Source organism: Corvus kubaryi, unplaced genomic scaffold (genome assembly GCF_017639235.1).
Source record: "Corvus kubaryi isolate FWS band 111438036 unplaced genomic scaffold, C.kubaryi_AGA036_p1.0 37397, whole genome shotgun sequence".
NCBI lineage: Eukaryota > Metazoa > Chordata > Aves > Passeriformes > Corvidae > Corvus > Corvus kubaryi.
In genome coordinates, this window is record NW_024581136.1 from 19797904 (window position 1) to 19825754 (window position 27851).

The window sequence follows — 27851 nt, forward strand, 5'->3', positions numbered from 1 at the left end:
AAATTTTTACAAAGTTTAATCAAAATTTACAAAACAAAACAAAGTCTAAAATACAAAATAAGATCAGACAAAAAAGCAGCCACAGGGCTGGAAGTTGCTTCCTCCCTATTTTTGGGCTACGCTGCACCCAGCCATGCCAAGTTCCTCCAGTCCTTTCACAGCCAGGATTTTGGGGTTGGTGGCCACACTTTTGGTGGTGTTCTGGGTTTTATAGATCCCAATTAATCTGTCTGCAATCTCAAACATGTTGTTCCGCAGGGAGATGATGATGAACTGGGCATTTTTGGTTTGTTCCTGAAACAGAAGTGATTTGTGTTAGTGCCCAGCATTCCCAAAAACTCTCTGTCCTGGCGTGGCACACAAAGCCAAGTTTAAAACTACAGCTGCAGGCAGGGAACTTTCAAGTGTTTCCCTAATCTGAAGTAGCTGCTCCTGATCTTTGCCACCCATTTCCAAAACCAGAAATAGTAAGTTACATTACTACAATAAACTAAGTTAATAATACTGAATGTTCAATGTTTAATTACCAGTCTGGTCTGGAGCCATGTAAGGGGTTTGCTTTGCTTAAATATGGTGAGGGCAGAAGTTGTAAAGGCATGAAAAAAAACCTAATTAAGCTATAGATCAAAGACACTGATGGGAATGACGTGGAAGTATGAATCCAAGGAACCTTGGGAAATCATGCAGACGTCAGTAACAGCTAACTGTGTATTCTGACAGTAGCTGATGGTTTTGGGGCAAGTTCTCAAGAGGAAGCAGTAAAACTCCAGCATCCCAGATTTTAAATCTGGCTGTAATTGTGAGGCCACTTTGTCCCTTCTGGAGGAGCAGGGACATCTCAGGAAGATGAAGCCCTGAGGAACTTACATAGATGTAAAATGCTACGATGGAGACGTTCTTGAAGTCGAGGGCGGCGTCGATCTCGTCCATGAAATACAGCGGGGTGGGTTTGTAGTGGTGAAGGGCAAACACCAGGGCCAGGGAGCTCAGGGTCTTCTCTCCTCCTGACAGGTTGAAGATCTTCTTCCAGCTTTTCTTGGGAGGCCGGACACTGGAACAAAGCAAGCGTGGGTGTGTCAGGAATTCTGATCTTTGCCTGAGCTTGGCCTGGGGTAACACGGGGCTGTTCCTGCAGCACCTCACCCCCACTGCTCACTGCCTTTCCCAGCTGAACTCCCAGTTAATGAATTTCCTCCTGGGAGCATTTATGACAGAACACTGCCATCATTCCCCAGGCAGAATGGAGAGACCTGGGAAATAAGTGCTGGGAAATGAGTTCAGAGCTTTCCAACTGCTTTAGTTCCTGATTTCTCCAGGAGAAAGAAATGAATTTGAGAGCTAAAAAGTTGTGGTTTCTGTCACTATTTGCCCACACTGAGCCTGTCTTGGTTCACTGATGATCAATGAACATTTACTTTAAAAACAGGTTGAAAGAAGGACTATGATGATTAAAAATTAATAGAATATTAAGTATTTTGGAAACCTGAACATGATTCCCTCTGAGAAGGGATCCAGACTGTCCACAAGCTCCAGCTCAGCATCCCCTCCCAGCGTGAGCATCTGGTAGTTCTCCTTCAGCTTGTTGGTGATGACATTAAATCCTGCCATGAACTCATTCAGCCTCTGTTTCCTGAGCTTTTCAAAGGCCTGTCTGAATTTGTCCCTCTCGTTGGTGATGTCATCCAGTTCTCCCACATGCTTCAGGTACAGCTCTTCCTGCAGGGGAAAACAACCAGACTCAAGGGCACTTAGATGCAGCTGCCTCCTCAATTTAGAGTTTAAACCACTCTTCCTACCATTTGAACATTCCTTTTCCCCAGCTTGGCCAACAGCCCTCAAACAAAAACCCCAAATTACCTCTCTTTTCCTATCTCCACTGTTGAGGGAAAAAAAACAAACTTGTGTTAAAATAAAAAATGTTTCATCTGTTGAATGGTTCACTGTTACTGGAGTAAGGAGAGAAAAAAATCTGGTATTGTGCATCTGTCTCAGCTGTGAAGACTCAACTCTATTAAATACACATTCCCAGGAGAATCACAGAATTTAGGTTGGAAAAGACTTCAAGATCCCAGAAAGTCGTTGTCACCTGACACTGACGGTGTGGAAGGCAAAAGGCACACGGGAGCTCCTAGAAACAACTTCCACCCTTGGCTAAGGACGAGCTGGTAACAACAGGAACAGGTCAATTCCAGGCTTCCACCGCAGCTTCCAAAGGAAGGAGGAGGAACGGGCCCTTCTCCTGGAATGCCCAGGCTGGGATCCTTCCCCCTCAGGGATTCTAGGGCCCTGGAGCTTTACCTTCTTCCTGTACTCGGCGATGGCGCCCAGGTTGGGGCGGAGCTCGTGGCGCTGCGCCTCCAGCAGCGCGATTCTCTTGCTGAGCACATCGGGCTCCTGTAGCGCCTGCAGCTCCTCCTCGCTCAGCGCCTGCAGCTCCTCGGGGGCTTCGCCCTCTATGGGGTGCAGGGATAACTTGGAGATCTGCAATGCAAAACCCACGTGGTGGAAAGCTTTAATCACGTGGAGCTGTTTCTAAAATGAGTTTTTCTGGGTTAGTACAGTGAAGTTTCCAATCTCCAAACACTCCAGGATTCTTCCCACAACTGCCTTTAAAATAGGATGTGAAAAAGACAATAAATAGCCCTTTATCCTATCATCCTGTTCCTGCATAAACACCAATAAGCTGTGATCTGAAGAGGAATTTTCTCCCAAATTCTTTTGTTTTCTAAGGGGATGCTAATGAGTTTATTCTGTGAGATCCACAGAGAAGCTGTGGCTGCCCCTGGATCCCTGAAAGTGTCCAAGGCCAGGACAGGGCTTGGAGCAGCCTGGGATAGTGGAAGGTGTCCCTGAGGGTGGAACTGAAGGAGCTTTAAGGTCCCTCCCAACCCAAACCATTCCACAATCCCCTGATTTAAGTTTTAGGAACTAAACCATTTCCTACCTCTTTTTGCCAGTATTTAACCTTTGCCTGGTGGGTGGAAATGTGGCTGTCAATTTGTTCCATTTTCAGCTTGATGCTCAGAGCTTCACTTTGAAGCGTATGTTCAGCATCCTGAATAGTTTTCATCTCCTGGAGTAAATTTTTCTGCTCCTCCTGCACTGCTGGCAAAGCTTCCTGAAGAGAAAAATGGAAAATGCCCCAGAAAAGGGCATTAATCAATCACTTACAAAAATGTTGCCCCTTTTTTGGGTGATAAGTCTGTTTTCACTTAATTTACTCACAGCTATTAATGGAAACAAAGAAATATTCTCGGATTTATAACTGATCCCTGAATTCTGGAATGACTGAGAAAATGCTGCAGTTTGTACTTTCATCCCAGATCTGGATCAAACAGGTCCTACACTCATTTTTAGCTAATTAGAGAAAGACATCAAATCCCAGATTTATTTGGAAGAATTTCAGCCGTCCTGGTTTTCCCTCTCTCACAGAAATCTAGATGGGAAACTAAAATCCCACATAACTGGAAAAATTTTATGGTTAAGCAACTAATTTTAAACCCAGCAATTTCTTTGGGGAAACCTGGCGTAAGTTTTTTCCTAAACTGAGCCAGGATAAATTTCCAGGTGAGTGTAAAAACATGAAAATACACCATTGCTGTGGCCTGGTTGCTCTGCAGAGAGAAGGGGCTATCAGTGGGATCCAAGGAGGGTTTAACTCCTCTCCCTGATTTCCCTGGAGCCCAGAGTGGTCCCCAGGACTCACCTCAGCCTGCCTGCGCTCGTTCATCACCTCGCTGGCTTTGTCCTCCAGCGTTGTCAGCTCTGCTGTCAACTTTTTCATTTCCATCTCGTTTTCTTCCAGCTCCTTCTCCGTGCGCTGCAGAGCCTCCTCGGATTTCTTCAGGTTCCTGCCCAGGGACAGGGATCTTTGTGTACCTCACACGAGGCAAATGGGACAGAAAATAATCCAGGAGCACAGTCTCACTGACAACAAGGAGGAAGTGCTTGTTTAGGCACCAACTCCCACGCTCCAGAGGTATCCAAGGAAAACAAAGTTGTCTTCCCCAGCAGCCAGACCTCACTAAATGACTTAATTTGTTCTTGCAGAGTTTGGAATCTCTATGGATTGGTGAGCTCCCATAAAAAATAGACCCCATTTTATTTCCTGACAGCCCTCCTAATAAAATCAATCCCTTCAGATTTGAAGTGCTCCAGCACATCCAATCCAGTGCTATTTTGGACTTTATTCTGAATATTGAAGTTTAGGCAATATTAGACAAATAGTTCAGGGAAATAATAGAGAAATGCTGATTAAATGTGACTTTTAAACTGTTAGAAACTACAAAATTTGAGTTCCCTTTCCCTGCTGAGACACTGAGTAAGTGCAGCTCCAGCCTGGAGCTCCCTGTGCTGTACCTGTCTGCAGTCCTGGCTGCCACCTGGGCCTTGGTGATGGCTGAGGAACATTCATCCATTTCCTTGTCAATCTTATCAATTTTGTCCTGCTGTGCCTTCAGTTTCTGGTTGTTGGTGTCCATGATGAGCTTGTGCAGTCGTTTCACCTCCTCTTCCATCTTCGCGGCTTTCTCAGCCACGCGCTCGTAATCTGTCCATGGGAAAGGGGAGTTACGGGCACTGTGCCGGCCTGGGACTGCCCATGGACATCAAGGTTGAAGGGGTAAAGTGATGGAAGTGATTCCAGATTAAGCTCTGCTCTATTCCTCTATTGAGAAGTGCACATATTCTCTATGCTGTGGCAAATGATGAGTAAACTGTGACAAAAAATACACCCAACTTCTTTCTGCCACTGCTCTACCAAAGCTCTCCTGCTGTAAAAAGCACTCAGCATGGATTAGTTAATGTACACAGAGTACTTAAATACATGAGGTGGTGCAGTAGGAGCTATTCTGAGCTCATTCTTTGCTTTTAATTAATTGGAAGATGCTCAAAAGTTAAATTTTAAGAACTGGTCAGCAATGTTTGTTTCTTTTATCCCTCTTAGGAAAATGAGGTCCCAAGCCAAGACATGGAACTGAAGCCCAAACCCAAACCCATTCCTCCCTCTATTAGTAAAGAAGCATTACTACAGTTTTACTCTCTGATCCCCTCTCCACAAAATGCACCTTTTTTATAACCATCAAGGACTTTTTCCAACTCCCTCTGTTTGGTTTTGTCTGGAGCAGCAGCAGCGACATTGGCTTCGAGTTCCTTGATTTGGTTTCTGAGATACATTTCTTGTTCAGAAAAACCCTGCAGAGAACACAAAACTGGGCTGGAATCTTGTCCTTGGAAAGCTCCTTGACACCAGCCAGGCCTGTGTGGGGCTGAGGCTGGGAAGTGCTCAGGAATTCTCACCTGGATACTAGCTGTGAATTTCTCCGAGGTGTTACTCATTTCCCGAATGTCCTGCTGCAGTTTCCTTATAGCTTCTTCAAGCTGGGCTTTCTCCTCCTCACACTGCATGGCTCTTTTGGAATCCCTCTGCAGCTGGGACTCCATTTTGCTGATCTACACAGAATGAGAGCATTATTTACTGGTGTCACCACGACAAAACCAAACCAGGGCTCATCCCTGTGCTCAACAGCTCTTAAAACACAGGGGAGAGTGCAGTAAAAACTTCAGCTTGGGGAGTTTGAGTGCTGGGAACGTCAGCTCTGCCAGTGAGAAACAAGAAGAGCAGCTCCAGATTAAAAGCTAAATGGAATTCAGAAGGAAAAGCAAACGGTCCCCTGATATGCCAAAATGATGTCCAAGCTATCACTGTGAGACTAAATTAAATAATGGGCTGGGCTGTGAACAAACTGAATCCCAGAATCCCTGAGGCTGGAAAAGCCCTCCAGGATCAGAGTCCAAGCTGTGCCCAATGCCCACCTTGTCCCCAGCCCAGAGCACCGAGAGCCACCTCCAGGCCTTCCTTGGGCACTTCCAGGGATGGGGACTCCAAACCTCCCTGGGCAGCCCCTGCCCAGGACAACCCTTTTATCCCTGATGCACTTCAGAGCATTATAACCTCTGCTAACATTGGGAATTTTGGTTTGGAACCCCTTGTTAATTCTCTTCCATCCCAGATTGCTCCTGCTCACGCTGCTTTGAAAGGCACATGTGTGTAAGAACTGTCCAAACGAAGGAATTCTGCTGGAATTCCATTTCCATTACGTACTAACCTCTTCTTCCGAGATATCAACCACAACTGAGGAGCCCATTCTGCCTTTCATGACTTTTCTCCCGCCACCAGTCATGGTTCCTACAGAAAAAGGGATGAAAAGACGTCAGAGAACTCCTTGGGCTGCAATATCATCCACTAAGTGCTTCCAGTGGAGCTCCAGGTGGTGCTGCAGTACCTGACACCTCGATGATTTGTCCTTGCAGGGTTACCACTCGCCATCTTTTCTCCTTTTGGAATGCTATCCTAGTGGCTTCTTCCAGGTTTTTGGCCACCAGAGTGTCCCTGAGAGCAAAGTAAAACGCCAGGCGAACCTTGGTGTCCTCCACCTTCACCAGGTCAAAGAGCCGCGGGGTGTTCTCAGGAGTTGGGATTTTCTGCATTTTGTTTTCCCACACAGCCATCTACAGCCACAAAGGAAAGAAAGAAACGAATCTTTAGGATAAAAGCTGAGGTCACTCCATTATTCTATAGGATGTTAAAGCTTTAAAAGAAATGTCATTAGACTGCAAGTAAAAGTAAAATAATTTGTTTTCCGAAGGGTGGGACTCACCTTGTCCAGGGCTATGAAAGTGGCAACTCCAATGCCTCCTGCCTTCAGGAAGTTCACACAGGCCTGGGCAGTGTCAATGGTGTCCACAACAATGTGGTCCAAGGCTCCACACGACGAGGAAATGGCCACGTCGTACTTGTCATCGATGGCTCCCAGGTCTCCCTGAGGATTGAGGGATGAGGTGGAAACACTGATTAGTTGGCACCTGAGCTGCTCTTTGAGTTCTGTCCTTTCCCAATAAACCCATGCATGCACTTTTTAAGATCTCCACACACTGAATAAACTAATTTTTCTGAAGCAGAGATAATTCTCCTTGGACAAAAGATTGCAGAATACAAAACCAGCACTTTTACATTTACGCTGACGTGCAACAGGAGTGAAAAACTCAGGTCTGAATTTTCAGAACTTTAAACCAACATTGCTTGGAAAGAACTGAAAAATGTTTTCTTTTACAGCAAGTCCACAGGATTTACAGCTCTCCTCTCTAAACTCCTACTGCCAGGGAAGTGAGGCATCCCACACTTCAGCACAGGAACACCACTGAGCTCCTCTAAAGTTTAACACTAGAAGTGTGACAGCCTTCTAAAATTTACCAGTCTTCCATAGAGCCCAGGAATATTCCCACATTTCTTCTGCTGGAGCAGAGCCTCGAGCACTTTTCCTCGACTGCGACTTTGTGCTAAAGAACTTTTGGCTTCTTCTACTTTTCGGCGCAGGTTTCGCACGAGATCCTTGGTCCCAGATTCTTCTCTTTCCAGCTTCTCCAGGGCATTCTCTTTCTGGGGGTTCAAAGAAAGACATTGGCTCAGCCTCCCAAAAACTACTCGATTCAGGGGGTCTTCAATGCATGGCTTTGTTCTTTGGGGAATGATTGAGGAGCAAGAAATGAAATTCAAAAAAATCCCAGACTGGTTTGGGTTGGGAGGGACATTAAAGCTCTGCCGGTGCCATCCCTGCCATGGGCAGGGGCACCTTCCACCATCCCAGGCTGCTCCAAGCCCCAGTGTCCAGCCTGGCCTTGGGCACTGCCAGGGATCCAGGGGCAGCCCCAGCTGCTCTGGGCACCCTGTGCCAGGGCCTCAGCACACTGCAGAAGGCTCAGGAATCCAGCCATGCCTCAGTGTGAAATTCAATCTATTCCCTTGCAAGGATATGTAGGATTTAAGTCAACATTGGCTTAACAAAGTAAGTTTAAAATCAAATATTTGCTTCACCAGCAAACTGAATATCAGAAAACAGCTTCTCAATGTTCTTTTATAGGAGATGGGTTATGGTTTATTTTCACCACAATTATTGCTAAAGAGTGAGCCTTTGATTTGTGTGTGACTCAAAATGAAATGGGAAAGTCAAGTCTCACCTCCTTGAGCTGCTGCTCAGCCTGGGGTAATTTTGCAGAGATGTCTCTGATGGAAGCTTTCCTTTCCTTCAGGATGCTTGAGGTGCTGTCCAGGGCCTCCTGTGCCTGGCTGAGCCGAGCCAGAGCAGAGTTGTACCTGCTCAGGTACAGCTCCAGCTCCGACTGCGCTATTTCCATGCTGGAGCGGGCCTCGGTCACCTCCTTGCTGAACTCCATCAGCTCCTTCTCCTTGCCCTGCAAAAAATCCCAGGGTACAGCTCAGCCCATCGGCTGGGCAAAGGAGAAAGAGAAAATGGGATGTGCTTTTACAGCCCTGGCAGAAGGAAACACTTCTGTTCTCTGGGAGAACCAGTGTTCCTTCATTAATGAACATGAATGGATGGGAATTAAACAAGGCTTTTCCTCATTTTAAGAGCTTCAGGGAATTATCACAGAGCATTTCCATACAAGCTTTGTGTCATTTTCTCAAAGGTGGGAGGAGCCCTACACATGGAGCTACACTACAGCTCAAATGGAGAATCCACGTTTTCAAGGCCAGAAAATAACCCTGCAAATTTACAGGATAAATTTCCACCCTCCAGGTGTTCAGGGGCTGAACAGCAGCACCAACAATCACCAAGTGTTAAAGGAGTTCTCCATTAACTCACAGACACATCAGAGCTGTGGGAAAGGCTGGGAACAGACCATTCCAGGATATCTTTATTTATTTAAGCAACATACTAGCTTCAATGTTTCGATGGGAGAACATGAGAGTGTATTATTTAAAATAAATCTATGAACGAGCTACAGGATGATGCTTGAACATTCTAAAAGCAGCCAAGACGGATTTAGCTGTAATTATTAATTTAACATTGATTTCCCACTGAGGCTCCTCTGAACTGCCACAAGGAACAGGGGAATTGTCAATAAATGGCATTTTAGAAGTGTCTGGTGCTGGTTTCCTTCAGAAGAGTGAAGTTATTACAGCAGGTGGGTAATTCCTGCCTGTCCAAACCTCTTTTTCCTTCTGAATTCCCTTGGTCTCCTCCTGCAGGCTGGCCAGGACCTGCCTGAGCTTGGCCTCCTCCTTCTCCTTGGCCTTTGCCAGCAGCTCCCTCTTGGCCGTGGCGTCCTCAATGGCTTTGGCACTCGTGGAGGGGACGTTCTTCAGCTCCTCCACCTGCACCAGGAAAGGACTTTGAACTTCCTCTCCCACTGGGACAACAGAATTCCTGAATCCCCAAGTCCCCCCCTCGATCCAAAGACATCACAACAGCTGGCAATGACTAAATGCATGACACAGATCCATGAATTAACTCCATTAATGGAGTCATCACTGCAGTGATTATTTTGCAAACAAAATCTCAGGCTGATTTAATGACTTAAAACATCTGATTAAAACAATTTAAACCCCATTTTTCCACCTTCTTTGTTGCAATTGGTGCCCTTTGCATTTTCTCCCACAAATAACTGCACTCTTCCAAGCCAATCCAGCTGATCCATCCCACTACCTTTTCCTTGTCCTTTTGAAGCTGCTTCTCCAGTTTTTTAGCCTTGCTCTTGGCATGTTTGAGATTCTCCCTCACTTTCACATCTTGCAAATCCAACTGAGTGAATTTTTCTTTATTTTCCTCTATGAACTTTGTGATTTTATTGAATTTCCTGAAGGGAAAAAGAAAAAAAGAATGATTTCATACAGTATAAAAATAATGCCAGTAGAGCTTGGCTCAATAAGTCAACATAAAGAGTTTAAACCAATATCACGCAGTTTTTGTGATGAACAACATCCAATATTTACAATATGCACAGTATTTTCCCTGGAAAAGTGATGGTCCATCAAAAAAAGATCAACTACCCAAGCAATATCAAACATCTTTTCAGAAATTTTCATTTTTTTCTTGACAGAATTGATAATTCCCATCTCTCCCCAGTAATTCCCTGAGGATGAGCAGGTCAATATTGCAGCTGGATTTGGGATCAGCACCCAGGCAAAGCAATTTTAAAGAAACACAATTTATGCAGAAATGATTCATGAGAAAACCAGGAAAAAATTCCAAATCCATGCCCCTAAGGACTAGGGTTGCAAATCTAAAAATCATCTCCCAATTATTTTTTTGTACAGTCAATATGAAGAAATATTTAAAATGCATTAGGAAAGATCAGACATTTCCTTATTGTAATTGAGAATCTTACCCAGAACCAAATCAAACCAACGTGAATTTGCTTTAATTTATTTTTGTGCATTAATTTAAATGCATTTTTGTGTATTTAGATGTACCAGAAGTGACTCTACTATCAGATAATTTAAATTTTTGGTGGGAACCATGTAAAACAGCACTACACATCCCTGAAGTACTCACTTCTCAAGTTCTTTCAAAGCTTTTTTCTTGGTTTTTGTTTCCTCGGCAAGATTACTGCTTTTCTCATTAATACTTTTAGTTTCTTCACTAATTTTCTCTTTCTGCATTTCCAGGTCATTTATTCGTTTCTTCAGGTCATGGCTAGGAAATAAACCAAGAATAAACCCTCACTTTTCTCCATCTTCATAATGAATCTCTATTTCCAATCTTCAGTGTAACAACAGGATTATGTAAGGTATCAAAAGGTAACAATAATTTCAAGTTAAGAAAGGCAAAATATTTCTAATTCGAGATGCTAAGGCAAAGTTTAACAGCACCCCCATCACATTAAAGCCAACCCAAACCCTGAGAATTACTTACATATAATACTGACAGATCTTATTCTTTTCCTTAAATATTTTGTTTTCCAAGCAAAGGAACTCAATGGCTTTATTCTTGTCCTCTTCCAAGGCTTCTTTTTCTTTCTCCACCATTTTAACTCGATTTAACTGGAGAAAAGAGAGGGGCAGAGCTGAGGCAGGGCCAGCACTACAGGAGGAAACCGTGAGGAGAAAATCCCAACCCTTTGTAGGACACGAGTCCTCTGGAAAACGGTGATCAGGAATTACCTCTGCAAGGCAATTTTATGGTGATTTTCTCTATCTCAACCTTCTGACTGGCCATATTAAATTTAATTCCTACAACTGGCCCCTTTTAATTTAATTCCTACAACTGCAGGTCTTTTGTTTCTCTTTAAAACAAGTCTGCCACAGGATTTACCTAGGACACACCAAGGAAAAAGAACTTTGATTTTATTTAGAGCTTTTTTTAGTCCTTTTAGCACTCAATGCATCAATCAAACGTTACAAAAGCAAGCTGTGCAGCAGTAATTCTGGGTAGTTTAAATTCTCCTCGGAGAGCTGTGTGTGAACAATCCTGGATTTGTTTAGGATGCCCCAGGAGGTGCAGCCTCACCTTCTCCCCCCTGCGCTCGTTGAGGAGCTCCACTCTGCGGCACAGGGTCTGGATGGGCTCCTTGAGCCGTGCAGATCCAATCAAATCCTCCAGATATTCCAGCATCCCTTCATCGTGCTCCGTCTGCCCTTTGGGCTTCATCATGGAAATCTGCTCCACCTCCCCCTTGGGAAACAAAAGTTGGGTGGTTCTGTTCTTAATAGGGGTTTTTTTCTGGGGTGGGGAAAGTATTCTGGAAAAAAAAAATCTATGGAATGAGTACGAGACATTATAAAAAAAAAGAATAAAATATGGCAGCAATCAAACCTATTCAAACTGGAACATCACACAATCATTAAGGTTGGAAAAGACCTCCACGATCAAGTCCAACCTTCACATTTATTTGGGAAAACAAAGATCAGAATCAATGGGAATTTCCTCCAAGGTGGTGACAACTCTCCTGGAGCCACCCTTCAGGTCTGACCATTCCTTCATTCTCTAAAGATTCAAAATGTGTTTCCCCAACCTAAAAAAAGAAGATGAGAATAAAGCAAGCCCTCTAAGTCCCTGAAGGGTCTCTTCAGAAACAGAAAGTCCATAAAATCCTGGCTGATGGATGAACTGGAATTGTAATTCGTTTAATTGAGGCTTCCTTGGTGGAGAAAGAAAAGGACTCTTTAGGTATGAGGGTTCTTTTGTGTAATTTCCCTTTATGTACAGCATTAATTTTAAGCGATATAGGTGATATTAAAAATAATTAGATTTTTAAAAATAAGATTTAGAAAGCATTAAACAGAGGCAGAGACAAGGACAGTTTGTGTTACTGTTGCAGGTCTGACAACACAAAAAACCCCAACCCAACTCCTCCTTTTATTTCTTGCACATCTCAAAAAGCCAAACAATCAGTTTGTGAATAACTGCTGCTAGATTATATAAAATCCCAATTACCCATTTGCTCCCTCACCACAGAAGAGTGGTTTCTCTCCCCAAAACTGCCTGTCAGCCCATGGGGGAGGAAACTGTGCAACCTCCTAAATTCCTCTGGGATTGTCAGAAGTCTTTTTCCTTCTTGCATTAAAGCATTTCCTCTGTTTACGTCCATGGAAAAACAATCACAGGAAAGGTTTAACTCAATGCTGATCAGGACTGAGAAGTTTCTACACTGGGTTTACACCCCTCATGGTCAGTGTTGTAAATCACAAACCTACCCTGGATTTAACAGGGAAAAATGGGAATTATGGACAAGCAAGGAATGAATCAATTTTTTATTATTTGGCTAAATATAATTAACCATGTCTAAGAAAGATGATGGTGCAGTTGTGGGGTTTCTCTGTAGCTCACTAAGGTGAATATTTACATTATTTTCTTGTTGAGGGTAAAAATAAAAATATTTAGGAATTAGTAATTAAACTGTAAGAGTACAAAGTATTATTTAATATTTATCCCATTTATTAAGATAATAAAGAAATCTGTTTAGTCCACCCCAGTTTTAAGAAATAAAAAGGTTTCCAGCTGTTTTAATTGATAAAGGAGAGTGAAAAGCTTGTACCTGCTCTTCTTGACAATGATTAACAGAGCAAACAGATTTTACAACTCTGCATTGTTAAAACTCAATTTTAAGTGTTTCCTAATTATTTACCAGTGCTCACTACCTGACCCATTATTTGAATTATGAATTTGAAACCCCCAAACATCCTTGCTCTTTCTGTATTTTGAAATCCCCTGATGTTCTGAAAGTGAAACCAAGGCAGGGCAGGCAGACATTTGTTGAGCAATGAGGGGAACGAGCTCGGGCAGCTTCTCAGAGCTGGCACCCCCACCTTTGCCAAGGCTCCCACCAGAACCCCTGGAAATCTCCAATTCCTCCCCTCAGTTGTCTCCCGCTGGCTCAGGGATTCAGGAGAGGGAGCAATGTGTAAAATAAAAAGGAAATGCAGGCTGTGCTCAGACAATCAAAATGGATGTCAACACTCAGCCATGGGCAATGCCAACAAGGAACCAAACCCCCCACACAAAGGAAAAAATTCCTGGAAAAAACAGCCTCAGATCTGTCCTGGAGAAGCTCCAGGGTGACTGAACTGTGACCTTCCAGTGCCTGATGGAGCTACAGGAAAGATGGGCAGAGACTCTTTACAAGGGATGGAGTGCCAGGACACAAGGAACAGCTTCCCACTGGCAGAGGGCAGGGCTGGATGGGATACTGGGAAGGAATTGTTCCCTGGGAGGGTGGGCAGGCCCTGGCACAGGTGCCCAGAGCAGCTGGGGCTGCCCCTGGATCCCTGGCAGTGCCCAAGGCCAGGCTGGACACTGGGGCGTGGAGCAGCCTGGGGTAGTGGGATAGTGGAAGGTGTCCCTGCCCATGGCAGGGGGTGGAATTGGATGCAATTTAAGGTCCCTTCCCACCCAAACCATCCTGTGATTCCATGTTTCCACACCCACCAAGCCCTTTGGGAAGGTTCTACACTCAGTGCAAGAGCTCTAAATGGAATTAAAAACCAAATTTCAGCTTCTGCAGCATGAAGCCTTCCACATCCATGTGGATCCATAGGGATGCAGGTACAGCACGAGTTAGAGGTGTACCATGCACACACATCCCAGTACCAGTTCCCACAGAATTCCTCAGGGTAGTTATCAGGGAACAAGCACTGGGAATCCTACAACACAACCATCTGGGGAAACATTTCCAAGCAATCAGCTGAGCCCTGGGGCAAATCAGGACAAACCTGGTTTGACACCAGGCTGTAAAATAAGGGAAGAGCCCTTCTCAGCTGGATGTGGCTCCTCTAGTGAAAAGCATGAGGAATAAATTCCAGCAATTTGGAACCTGTTCAACTCTGCACAGCTGAATAATTCACAGCTGGGATGTTTAAGATACTTCCTCAATTTAAGAATTTAAATTTCTATTGTACCTAAGTAAAGAAGAAAAGCTTTAGAAGCAGTTTCAGGACTGGCAACACCAGCAGCAGGTTCCATCACTGGTCTAAAATTCTGAACTTGCCCACAACCCCTGTTCTCTAAAAGCAGAAAAACACAGCTGAGCAGCTTAGAACAGCTCTAACCTGAGTTTATCCAGTGTTTCCTGACACACAAGGACTGGAATTTTAAACAAGGTTATCAAACTGCTTGATAAAGGGAAGGTCTGACTTACTCATGAGGCTTTTTCTGCAACTCTTACACTGGTCTAGAAACAAGATCTTATAGCAGTAACTCCCATTTATTGCACTGTGTTCCAGAACCTTCCTTGCCCTTTGGGAGTGGGTCTTGTTTTCCAGAGCTATGGAGTGTGAATGGCACGAAGTGCTAATCCCAGCAGGGACATGGCCCAGCCTCCAGTGGTGTAACTGGGGGTGTGGGGCATTTGTGCCCTGCACATGGTTCTTAACAGGAATGAGGGAGTTTCAGGATACAGCCACCATACTCCATCCCAAAATTCTGGTGTGAAAGAGGCAGGGATGGCAAAAAGTCTCTGGCATTGAAAAATTACTGACAGCAACCTGAGAACTCTTCATGAAGAGCAAACAACATATTTTGGGTTGCAAAGGACCTTAAAGGGGACCTTGCACTGTCCCAGGGTGCTCCAAGCCCCATCAAACCTGGTCTTGGACACCTCCCAGGATGGGGCAGCCACAGCTTCTCTGGGAATTCCATCCCAGCCCCATCCCACCCTCACAGCCAAGAACTGCTTCCCAAAATCCCATCCATCCCTGCCCTCAGGCAGGATGAGCTGTTTCTGGAGAACCTAGGAAGATGGTTGCTTTTATTGATTATTGCCTTCTCTTTTCACCCCGAATATTTGGGAAAAGCTTTGGGAAGGCAGCACCTCGAACACCCTGAGTTTTGTCTAAATTGTCACTACAGCATTCCCAGAGCTCTTTGTTAATGTCCCACAGAATAAATATGGCACCAAGGACATAAAAACAGTTTCCCAGGATTTTGGATCGTCACTTAATTGCTGCTGTCTTAAGCTCAGCTTTAGAATCCAGTGCTGAGAACCTTGGGACAGCTTGGAATGCAGTAGCTGGGAGTGCACCGTGCTCTGGGGAGGAGCTATGGGGAGTTTGGGTGGTTTCTGAGGGGAATTTTGTGGTGCAGTCGTGGTGGTTTAGGTTTTGGAGGGTTTTTTTTAGGGGAGCTCTTCACCACTACTCAAACATGGAGTAATGTGACATCTGACTGAAGTGAAAATCACAGTTGTGCTCAGGAAAAACAGCTTTAGAGAAAAGACTCTGTAGAAAATGCAAAATTATAGATAAGAAAAACCTTCCCTGGGCTGGGAACCAGTCAAACCAGGTAATTTCGTTTCAAAATCCCATTAAACAACCAGAAAATTTCATGCATGACAACTGTCACTATGATACTTAGTATTTTTAGGAATATTTGGTATTAAGAATTTTTTAAAATTCAGAACAATATTTTAGTAGTTTCACTGTAGTAGCAACATATTTTTATAATATACAAAGTTTTGAGGCTTTTTAAACTCCCATAAATGAAGTTTTCTTATTGAGACCAAAATCTTTGAGCCTCAGCAAACTTTACTGTAATCCAATCATACCACCTTTTACAGCTCAATTCCAATAATTTTACTTCAATATGTACATTTAATTTGCTTACTAGAGTGATTACATAAATTAGTTTGCAACTATATGGCATTACATAAATGAAATGGGTTTAAGTGATATCCGAATGCAGTGATCAGGATATCATTTAATTTATGAAGCATCACAAGATGCAGGGATATTTGTGATGAAATAGTACTACAAATGCAGTACTACAAATTAAATGTAAGCAGTGTTTGTAGTTATAAAAGCCACCTTAACTCACACTTTTGCAGAGGATTAGAGCAGCCAGAGCCAAAACCTGCTATTTTTTTGTCCAAATGACAAAACCTCATCTTAATCAATGCAAATTACAACCCAATTTCAATTATTTTCTTAATTTTTAACATGGAATATGAGACAAAAGTGACCCAGCACAGGGCAAACTTCTCTTAAAAGGCCATGTTATATTTTAATCTGTTTTCCAGAGCACAGCAACATTTTAATTATCTCAAACACTGAAGGAGCATGAACAGATTTTGCAAGAGCTTCTACAGGAGCTGAAAACGCCTCAGCATCATGAGGAGCAAAGCCAGAAGGACACAAGGACACCGGGTTTGCTTGAAGGAAAACCACATTAAAACAGCTGGAATGTTTATTATAAACCTGTTTTTCTAGGGACTTAAAAGAGAAAATCCAGTACTAATTCCTGTTTTTCCCTTAGTTCTTTACCCCAACTCCTGCACACAGAGTAGAAGCAGCACTACTATGAAGTTACTACACCTGAGGTTCAGCTTTTTGCTCATTCAGCTCCAGTTCCACCTGTATGACACAACTTGGAACTGCTGCAAAAGTCAAGGGGCAGTAAAATCTAGAGAAAAAGTAGCCTGGATGTTGGGTAGTTTTGTTTTCTCACTAAATTTTTATTTCCTGGCCATTTTGTGCCATCAATTACTTGATAACAAGGCACCAAAAGTGCATTTTGCTCTTAAGAAAGCCTTTAGGCAGCAAAATGAGGCAAGTGTCTCCCTTTCCCTGCCTGCAACTTCCTCTGTTTTCACCCTCTCTCCTATATCTCAATTTTTAGATTTTTCTTTTATGTGCTCACACTTGGCTTTGGGGCTTTTTCCCCACTTTACCACAAGGGTAGCTCTCACTTTTTAAACAGGAGTACAGTAAGGAATGGCAAAAGTAAGTCCTACATTTCTGTATCTTCAATTTATTTTGAGCCGTACTCCCATCTCACAAAGCTTTGCCCATGAATTCCAATTCTGCATCCATGTATTTTGGAAGCTATGTATGGAGAGAGCCAACATTCCCATAACCTCATTATTCTCCTGCTGTAATACAGCTCTTGTAGGCTACAACAGATAGTTTTGGGATTTTTTTTTCCTGTTATTCCATGATATTGTTGCTATTATTTAACGCTTGCAGTCCTATCTCATTTTTACCCTTCAATTTTATCATATAGTGAATACACAGGAGGGGAAAAAGCACCAAAAACTCAAATTCATGCTCTGCCTTCCCAGGTAAGATCAGTGGGAAACAAAGTCAAATAAAAAATAAATGTACATATTAAAATCTACAATGTCACCACTGCCCAGGGATGAGGAAAAACTCAGAATGAGCTTTTATACAAAATTTAGCTGTTTGCACAAAATTACAAATCTGCATTCTGGAAATAATTCTAGAGGTTTTAAGGACATTGCTGTGTTTAACATAAGAGCACAGAGTGAGTGCAAATCTAGAGTCACGTTGGAATTTAAATCAGGAATTAGCAAACCCAACCTGCAATGTTTGATTTGTCATTGGTGTGTTCTAAAGAAACCATTCAATTACCACTCATTTTCTCTTCCCATTTTTCCATGTTTTTCTGCAGCATTTCCTACAGGAACAACCCTCTCTTCACCTCCAATGCTGGCAGCAGAGTTTTTTAATAATCCCATTTATAATCCCATTTATAGCCTCAGCTCCAATGTCCCATCAGGAGCACAGACCTCAACAATTGGGAATTTCTGGTTTATCTCAAAGGGGAAGAAAATCTCTCCCTCATTTCCTCCCCACTCCCCTGGAAGTGACTCCCACGTTGTTTCCACACATGAGCAGGTAAAAAACCTGACAGAATTTCCTTTCTGGCAACCTCATCTTGCCACAGGATAAGACTGAACTCCAATCAGTTACAAAATACACCCAAATAAAATCTCTGCAGTTGTTTATACCTGCTTATGATTACAGGAGAGTATTTTAATTAAGTCTATCAAACATATATACAAGTGAAATACCACGGTAATTAGTACAAAATTGACTTAAAGCAGTTTCAATTTGTTTGTAGGATTCTGAACTAAATTAAAATCAACTCAGAAGTTTGCTGCTGTGAATACAGAATGAATTCTGCAATATTTACGTGCAAAGGGGCTGGCTGGGGGTTACCTGGGGAGCTCCACTTTGCCTTCCCACCTTTTCTGGTGACCCTGCTCCTCTTACCTTGCCCATCCCAGAGGTGGCCATAGCCTCTGCTCCCAAATATTCCCCCCTGCACTTCCAAACCTGACATTCCCTCAAATGCTCCCATTTCTTTCATCATTCCTTAGAGGAAACCAGGCAGGAGGAAGAGGCTGAGGTTTTTTAACCTTTCACAGGAGTCACTACAGAGAACAGCACAAATACTTACTCTGAGTTTGTCAGCCTGGGCAGAGCAGGGTTCCAAGGCTTTCAGTGAAAGCTAAATAATTTTATTTGTTGTTCTTTACACCTCTACAAGTTCCTGGAATGGGAGCAGTAGGTGTGGAAGACAGAAAAGCAGCAGCAAGGTGCCAGATTTTCCACCAAACACTCTTTTTTAAGTGACAAGATGCACTTTTTCCTGTTGCAGTTTCAGGCTCTGGCAAGCTCATTAAAAATGCATCATATTTATAATAATTTTAAATATTAATTATTATACTAATGCAAAATAGTTGTCTATTCCTGAAGTACTGAAAGCAGAGGGCAATTTACTAAAAATGTGCAGTATGGAGTGCTGGGAGTTAAGGATCACAGAAGTGACAAACTCCTGTTCTGTGCTGGCAACATCCCATTGGATCCAGAAGAATTCTGAAACCAGATTTATTTCAATTTGCAAGTTCAGGCACAGAATTTGTAATTTTTCTAGAACTACTCAATTACTCTCACACTTTCTGTTTTTCCACAGGTGTTCTTTTGTAATGGTATTCACAGAAGTCAGCAGTTTGCTTTTAATATTTTCAGTTTGGCATCAGCAGAAATACCTCAGTCAAAACTCAGCTCTCAAATTTTACCCTAAAAAAGCACCAAAATCAGCAGAAAAACATTGCAAAATAGGGGGCGAAAGGGGGAAAAAGAAAGCAAAAAAACCTTAAGCAGTCTTCTAAAAAGCAAATATTTTCCATTGAGTAATGGTAGCTATGTTAGCAAGATAAAATCAAAGCTCTAAAGGTGTTGTTACTACATGTAGGACATGTTCCACTACAACATTTTCTTTAGTACTAACAGTGAATTCCATCACCCACCCAAACCAGCATTTGATAATCCTTAATTAATACTTTTATCCAAAATGAAATATTTCAACCACACCCTATTGATATAGTGAAAAATCAGAGACTTACTACTTATTTTGAATGAGAAATACTTGGTTAAACTTAGTTTAATTAAACTCTTAGTTTTGCTATTTTAAAAAAAAAAGAGAAAAAGCCAAATAAACCTGTTATTTATCCCTTCAATTTTAAATAATTTGGAAAACATTAGGGAGAAAAAAAGGCAATCTTTGTGATAACAATCCACAGCCTTAGATGGTCTTATTTGCTTCTAGCTATAAATTTTAGGATTTGGGGGTTGAAGTTCTGCTGTCATTCTGTGGAAAATATTGCTGCATTTCCCAAGTGGAAATACTCAGCTCTGGACTGTCAGGTCAGTGGATTTCACTTTAAAAAGGCAAAGAGAAAGGCCCTGCCCTCAGTCAGAAGGGCTAAAAAAACCAGAAAATCCCAGTGCAGTTTCTGAGACAAAGCCTGGTGGGATGAAAGAAAAAAATTATGGTGGGAAAACACTGGTTTGTGCCTTAATATTGGCTCTACTTCGCCTTATTTCCCTTTGTAGGGTGGAAAGCCTGAAACTGCAGCTTTTAGGAAAAAAGGGGTGCTCTCCTCATTGAAACAATTTGTGGGAGAAGAAAACAAATCCCATTTGGGGGCAAAAAATACAAAATCAATTAATAAATAATTCCAAATGTTCCCTTCCTCTGCTCCCAGTGTTCTCTAACACTGAACTTCGGGTATCTCTGCCCCCAGCATTTCCACCCTGCTTCATCTTTCACTTTACATTTCTTCCTTCTGGAAATTTTGGCAAAATGAGATTTGAGAACAACTGTATGGAAAAAAGGGTGTATTTACTCCAAGTTGTTTTCTTGGAGGTGCTTCCCGCTCCATCTTGAATCAGAAAACACAGGAATAAAGTGCTGGGAGGAAATAATTAATTGGCATGGAGACCTGCAAACAGAGATATCCTCTTTTTGTGGGTGTAGCTGTAAAAAAGGACTGCACAGAAAGCCTGGAGGAAGTGAAGCAAGCACAGCCACCCAGCTACACGTTTTTATATATATTTTGGGTCTTTTCAGAGGGGAACTGGAAGCTCCTTTGACAGAAACAGGCCTAAAATAAACTCTATTAAAACATTTCAGGCCTTGGGAAGCTCCCACTGATCACTGATTTCTAGGCTATGATTCTCCAGAGTAGATTTGGGACTTGTTAGGAATTACAAGTAATGGCTGAAATAGTTATTTAATGGAATTAATATTTAAATACTTGTAAATCAATTTACATTTCAATTGGCATGTAGCAAAATTCTCATTATTTAAAAGCTAGAAAAAAATAAATGTTTTCCCCTTCAGTCTGTCTTTAAAACAGCAAACAGAAGCAAGTGTCAGAATTTGAAGGTCAAATGTGAATATAAACGATATTATATTGACAAATTGTGATTATTTTTACAGTATGGGTTGTGTTAAAACTGCTGTTAAAAGCAGAGGCTGAATTGGTTATAAACCTGCTGTTTCTGGAGCTGTTAAACAAGTGTAAACAACAAACACAATTCAGGCGATTTTTCTTGCACTTTTTTTATGCACAGTTCATTTTTCCACACTCCCTTCTCAGTAAAACCATGCCATAGGAGAGCTGCAGACAACAGTAGATGAAACAATTAAACAATTAAAATTTAAACTCCTATTGACACCATTTAGCTAAAAGTACACCCCAGCTGCTGAGTCTCTGCCACGCTGAAGCAGCACAACAATATTGGGGTTGAAGGTTTATTTTACACGCCAATATTTACGTGCTGCTAGGGCGGAACAAGCACAACTCCTCCAGTCAGGATCACAATTCCCTCATGGAAAAAGGGACATCAGGGTCCCCAACTGCTTCTCTGCCTTCAATTTCTACAGCAGCAAATAATGATTTGCACCTTGAGCAGAGCATGCAAACCATGATGTGCTGCTACAGCACTTCAAGGCCTCCAAGGCAAGATGTCAAACCTGCATTTTTTAGAGTTTTAACTGGAAATACAACTTTCAAATCGGTTTTATTCACACACCAACCTGTAAAATTAAGAACCTGTTATGATCCAGATCAATTCCATGGCTTCGGAGAAGCATCCCAACATCTCTGAATGTCTTTTTCTTGCCATTGATGTAGTAGTTGGAAGAATTGTCTCTATAGGCAGTTCTGGAGACACAGAATTTGCTGTCAGGAATGACTTCGTAATCATCTCCTTCCTGCTTTGAGGAAACACAAAGCCAGAGAAACAATTACTGTAGCTGTGTATTTACCTCCTATTTCACAATTAAGTAGATAAGTTTTATCATGATCTGGTTTTATCATGGACTCTGAATTGTAGAAGTGGGAGCTGCATCTCTCAAAAAAAGAGAAAAACAAAACAAAAAGATCCTTTGAGAAGTGGACAAAAAATAACCCTGAATTGTTTCAACTGAATTGCCTTCATCTGATGCCTTTCCCACCTCTAGTATCAGCTACTGCTTTGAAAATGCTGCATGTATTCCCTTTGAAATGCCAAAGGTTCCAGGGGCTGTGCTGTCCCCCAGCCTGGGGCTGTGACTCTGGGAAGCCCTGAGGGACTGCAGAGCTCTCTGCATCTGCAGCTCGTCTTCTCCAGAGCTGCTTTCAGCTCAGCAGCTCCAAAGAGAAACTGCACAAGATAAAAAAGCCAAACATTAAAGATGTGACAAATGTGACATCAGCAGCTTCAAAAGAGAGCTTCCATTTACCTCCAGAGCAGCAGCCAAAATAAAGCTGGTGCCAGGCTTTAAGAAGTTAAAACTTGCCCAGATTAACCCCCAAAAGCTCTCAAATTGCTCTCTGGTACATACAGAGGGGTTTTAAATCAAACTCAGCTTCTGGATGTTAACACAAAATAAAAAAAACCTTTTTTTTAAATTAAAGAGATGAATTTTTGAATCTGGTTATTACAAATATAAAAAGAAAAAAAAATAAATGTCTTTTCAAACAGTTCCTAAAAAAAGGCTAGAAATGCTGCCACTTTATTACCACCATTTTTGAAATTTCAGTGTACACTTCCCACTTTTTTGGTTGACCCTAAATTTAAAAGTTTGGATGTGTGCACAAAAAAGAAACTTAAATTAAGGGAAATAAATTCTTTGTACCACAATTGTAATAAATCAACAAAAAAGTGCTAAGGTTTTTATCAATATACAAAGCAGCAAGCAAAATAAATATTTTTTAAATTTGCCAACACTTTTATTTCATTCAAACAAAATATCAGCTTCAAAAAAATGTAGTGGTAAAATGTGGGGTCCAGAATTTTTGCTGAAAAATCTGTTATAAAATTGCAGGCATGTTTACAGTACATAAAGTGTAAATAAGTTTCAGATTAATTATATATTTTTCTAAATTTAGATAACCTAAAATAATTTCTAGTTGGTTTGAAAAGTTTTGCTTAAATAGGTTTTATTTCTTAATACACGTTTGTGTTATACATTTAAGAATATATAACATGTCCAAACGTAGACTTATAAATTTTTATTTCATTCTTTTAATTGCAGAAATAAGTTTTATGTACTTGAGGTAAATGAGATTACAAATCTAAAACGACTTCTTCTTAAAATGATTATTAGAAATTTCTAAAGTGTTTTAAAACAGACATATACCACATATTAGTCTTGCAGCAAATAAAAAAAGAATCCTTACTAATATTTTAAGAGCTGCGCTACTCAACAGAGGATTTTTTAAAGTTAATTAACACTGATGGTTTATATCCCAAAGGTAAACGAATCATGTTATGAAGTTTTCCCCAGCTCCAACTAAAATAAGCAAATATTAAAAGTTTTTCAGATCCTTAAAGGAAAAACCCAGGCTCCCCTGTTGTGCCTGGAATCATACATACCTTGTCAGTGATCTTTTGGAAGTGAACTTCCACAGAACAGCTCTGGATGTCCTTGTGCTCATCAGAATTATGGATCAGCACCGAGAGTTTTTTGGATCTGATTTTTTGGGCTCGATAGCCAAATACAAAAAGCAGGGAATCAATGATATTGGATTTGCCACTGCCATTTGGCCCGATAATGCATGAAAAACGCTGCACAGAGAAGGGGAAAAAAGTGATATTCAAAGGGAAATAAATCCTGCTCAGTGTCCATCACCCATTTAAAACACAATTATTCCTCGTGCATGCAAGTGTTTGAGAGCTCAGCTTTTGTAGCCAAAGGTAAAAGTGAATAAAAGCCTTACACCTCAGCTCAGCTTTCCCAGCTGAACTGGGTTAACCCAAAGCATTGCACTTCGCAGGCTTCACAAGCAAAGTTTCATGCTCAGCCACGTAAGTCTCTTGTGGGCACTCAAAAATATTCTCTTTCTTCAAACACAGCCCTAAAAGTTCTCCAGCAAACGAAATCAAGAGAAAAGTGAGCTTTTCTAAGCTGTGCTGACAAATTAAAATTGCACAGCATTGGAAAGTTGCACTTAACTGTTTTCTCTACTGAATTTAGAATATTACTATCAAAATATTTCTAAACTTTAAATATCTTTTCAGTTATTTTGAGGTCAGCTTAGATGAAAATGCAGGAAGGAATAATAGCACCCAGTGAAGCCTTACCTTCAGTTCAAAACTACTTGAGGTAAAAGAAAGATACCTTGTGAAAAGGTCCCAGAGTTTGCTCCCCTGCATAGGATTTGAAGTTCTGGTTTACAATGTGAGTGATCATGAGCCGAGGAGCACCAGGTTCACTGGTCATTGCTGGCAGTGGGGGAGGAGGGATGCTACCCAAAATCTCTTCTAAACTTCGATTATCCACCACTTCATCTGAGGCTGCTAAAACCCATCCAAATAAACAGAAGGATAAAAAAAAAAAAAAAAGGAACTGTAAGCTCTCGATGATTTGACACCTTTTAAAATGTTCAACCGAAAAAGCAAACATCACTTCTGTCTGAATCAAAGCTACATTTTGGCCTGTAATTATTAGCATGAGCTGAGTGGAATTAAAATTCTTTCCACAAACAAAATGTTTTTTAAGAGCTACTTAAGATATCCCATCTCTGGGTTTGTTCTTTCATTATGTAATTCTTATTCCAACACACTTTAACAGGCCCCCCTGCAATTCCAACAGCTCCAACCATCACAATAAATCTGCAAATCTGAAGCAGGCAAAGCCTTTGTAATTAATAAGTGCAAAGCCACATTTCAGGCGTGCTCCAGAGTCACTGTACAAGATTTGGGGATCTCTGCACGAGGCTCTGAAAGCTGCAATGACAGCACGGCTGCTCTGCAAAGACAGGAAGTTTGTTACGAAAACAAACTGGCCCCCTGGATATCAGCAGAGCAGCTTTTCCCCAGGCACCAGCAATTCCTTCTTCCAACAGGCAGCAGTTTCTGCCACCTATTTCAATGTATTCATCTATTTGTCAAATACCTGCCTTTAAGAACTGCACATCTAGCTCCCTAAAAAGTCACACAGCTGCTGGTTTTTCAGATTTTTTCTGCGAAAGCTCAACTGAAGGAACTCAAGAAAATACACTGCTTCATGAAAAAGAAAGTCAAATCATTTTAAGAGTTAAGTAAATAAACTTGACATTTATTCCATTCCAAGAAATCCCATACCATTGGCTGCCTATAAATTTGAAAAATCCTGCTGTTGTACCACAATCTTAAATACAATGTTCCAGATCAGGGCCCCGAAATAGGCTTTAATAGGAGAAAGTCTACAAATTGCTTTTGCACTTGTACTGGGCCAAACCCTGTAATGCTCTGCAAGCCTTCTGACCATTTAAAAAGCAATTCAAATTTGCCAGGGGTTTCAGCATTACATTGTAAAAGGGAAAGGAGCAAATCCCATCTGGAAGAGTTGGAAAATTCAAGTTGCTGCTAAGGAGGCTCAATCAGCACCACACAGCCAGAGCAGACCTACCTTGGGGAGGTTCTTTGCCAGGTTCCCTGGTGCCTTCATTTTCCACTTCCATGTCACTGGAGGATTCCTCCAAGGGCTCCCTGCCCTTTCCATGGGCTGCAGTGGAGGTTTTGGTGCTCTTGCCTGGCACGGTCCCTGTTGGCTGCTCCCCTTCCATTCCAAGCAATCAAACTACTGAAGGGCTCTATCTCCTTCACTAACACAAACAAGAAAACCCCGTGATCTCAGCACTGAGCTACAACACCCCAAGGAATTTACCTACACCTCTGCCCAGATGTTTGACTCATTTAGAAACTTAAGACTGGAGATTTTTAGAAGACAAAAATCCAAATTTGAAACAAAATATCGAGGTTAGCTTCATCATGATATATTTTAAGATACATCACTCCCCAAAACGAGGGGCTGAGCCTAACCTGTTTTAACAGCATGGATCTACCTGCTGCCAACTCGTGTGGACACGTTCAGGGCAGTGACTTTGCTCACTGAAAACCACCGTGGTGCTGGGGGCAAAAGAGTTAAAGACACATTGAATAACAAACCGAGGAGCCACATGTCTCTACTCTCCTGGAAGAGCTCGTTATATTTCCGACCCGACACTCATTTTACTTTCAATAATCCGTGCTAAATATTTGTATGTATATATAGAGATTGATAAACAGATAGAGAAACAAAAGACCTGCGTAATTATAGCAAAGACTTGACTCTTAAATAATCTAAATCAACACACTCTGCTCATAAAATACAACACAACCCCTCCTGCCAGCATTCAGCATTTCACAGAGAAAGCAAAACGAAATACCTTCATCTAGCTGGGATGTTAAAGCGATCTGAGCAAGGACGAGCATTACAAATGCCATCAGCTAGCACTTCAGCACAGCTCCCCAAACGGGTGGAGAGAAAGCACCCGATGAGAAGAAAAGACGAGTGAGGAGCGAAACTCTCCCCAAAGAGTTGAAATCGCAGCAAGTGGCGAAGTGAGTTCCCAGAAAAACAGACATGAGAAAGTTTACTTCTCACAAGATAAAAAACTGACGTGGTTAGAAAGTCATCTTACAATTGGTGCCAATCATTTGACGTTTTCAGACCTACCCCCAACCCACACTCTCATGAGAGTCCTTCATTTGGGACAATGGGGGAGGGGGGAAATGAGACACAGAACTCATTTTCAGGCAATTTGAGTCTATGCCCCCGTTCAGAAGTGTTCCGCAATGGCTGTCTCAGACAATTACAGCCTCTCAAAGCACATTTATTTATTATTTTTTTTTCCAAACTGCTCCACTCCAACAGAATTGTGCAATATAGACCTATTTACCTTCCCAACCCTTCCCCCCCTCGGATACTTCACCAGAATGAACAAGCCGAACTACTTGACCTCAGCTTTCATAGCGGGATAAATCAGTTGCCACATAGTCTCTAACAAATTTAACAAATTCGTGCCCAGCCCCTCCCCCGAGCCAGCTCGAAGGTGTTTGGTGCAAGCATCTCTCCTGCCAAGCGCCGTTTTCCTTACGGCGATGGCGAAAAAGGAGCCAGAGACGGACAGAAAAGCTTCCTTATTAACAGCCGCTTAAATCTGATAGCGACGAGCCCTGTCAGTGACAAATCTGGGGCTTTTTTAAAGCCTAAGGAGCCCGACTGCACCCTTGTCACGCTCTTTCCAAGTCACAGAATCCCAGAATATTCCGAGTTGGAAGGGACCATCGAGTCCAACTCTTTTAAGTGAATGGCCAATCGCTAAGAGCTTTCTTGGCATTTTTCTCCCATCCTTCAACCATCAAAGCAGCAGGCAGAGCCGGGGCTAGGAAGGTCCCTGCTCTAAGCAGATTAAAATCGGGTCTCTCTTCTACCCAAACGCGTCCCTGAACTTCCCCGTCCTCCGCGGATCTCGGAGCCGCGGCCCCCGGAGGTCCCTAAGGGCACAGCGGGAACCTTGGGCTGCACAGCCCCTCTGTGACCCCTCCTCAAACCCTGTGCCGACAGCAGCCGGGACGGACCCGCCGTGCCTGGAGCCCTCGGAGGGACTCTCAGCGGGGCAGCCCGGCCCGAGGAGAGGCGCTGCCGCCGCTTTTGCTCCCTCTGGGCGAGGAGGGAAGTGGGAAAAGAAGGCGCGGGGCAGAACCCGCCATCCCCTCAGCAACCTTCACCTTCCCCCTCACCACCCCCTATCTCCCCTCTCATCACCCTCTGTCTCCCCTCAACACCTCCAGCCTTTCCGCTCGGCACCTTCCCTTCAACACCCCCTGTCTCATTAGCACCTTCCCCTCAAAAGTCCTTTTCTCCCCCTCAACACTCCCAGCAACTCTTTTCTCCCCATCAGCACCACCCTCTCAGCACCCCCTGCCCGGGGCAGCCCCCTGAGGGCACCTCCGCCGCCGCGAAGCCCCCCCAACCCCACCGCCCGGAGGCGAGCCACCATCGCTTTCTCCCGCCGAGCTCGTACCTGCTCGTCCCGGCGGCTCCCTGCCCCGGCGAGGCGGCGGCAGCGCGGGCGGCTCCAGCTGCTGTAGAAGCTCGGCCGCTTCCACACTCGAAAATGGCGCCGAAACAGCGAACTCGAACCGAAATTCGTTAGAAAAGCGCGGGGCAGGC

The 27851-nt window shown here is 42.7% G+C and overlaps 1 protein-coding gene across 5 annotated transcripts; it reads right to left on the reverse strand.

The window, feature by feature from the left end:
• SMC4 (structural maintenance of chromosomes 4) lies at nt 1-27817 on the reverse strand. 5 transcript variants are annotated; one of them, XM_042041919.1, is made up of 24 exons: nt 27703-27817; nt 25263-25453; nt 23991-24169; nt 23246-23437; nt 21423-21599; nt 11310-11474; nt 10716-10843; nt 10356-10496; nt 9507-9657; nt 9011-9175; nt 8017-8250; nt 7253-7438; nt 6660-6821; nt 6285-6510; nt 6108-6187; nt 5299-5451; nt 5067-5193; nt 4360-4549; nt 3707-3851; nt 2945-3118; nt 2299-2481; nt 1484-1716; nt 868-1051; nt 1-294 (listed from the first exon to the last, which is right to left on the reverse strand). In XM_042041919.1, the coding sequence occupies exons 2-24, from the start codon at nt 25417-25419 to the stop codon at nt 106-108; spliced, it is 3921 nt and encodes a 1306-aa protein (XP_041897853.1). In that variant the 5' UTR covers nt 25420-25453; nt 27703-27817; the 3' UTR covers nt 1-105. The 5 variants fall into 5 exon arrangements, with proteins under 5 accessions (XP_041897853.1, XP_041897854.1, XP_041897849.1 ...); XM_042041920.1 differs by having other exon boundaries at nt 23991-24166; nt 25263-25458; XM_042041915.1 differs by having other exon boundaries at nt 25263-25458.
• Between the last annotated feature and the right edge of the window lie 34 nt (nt 27818-27851).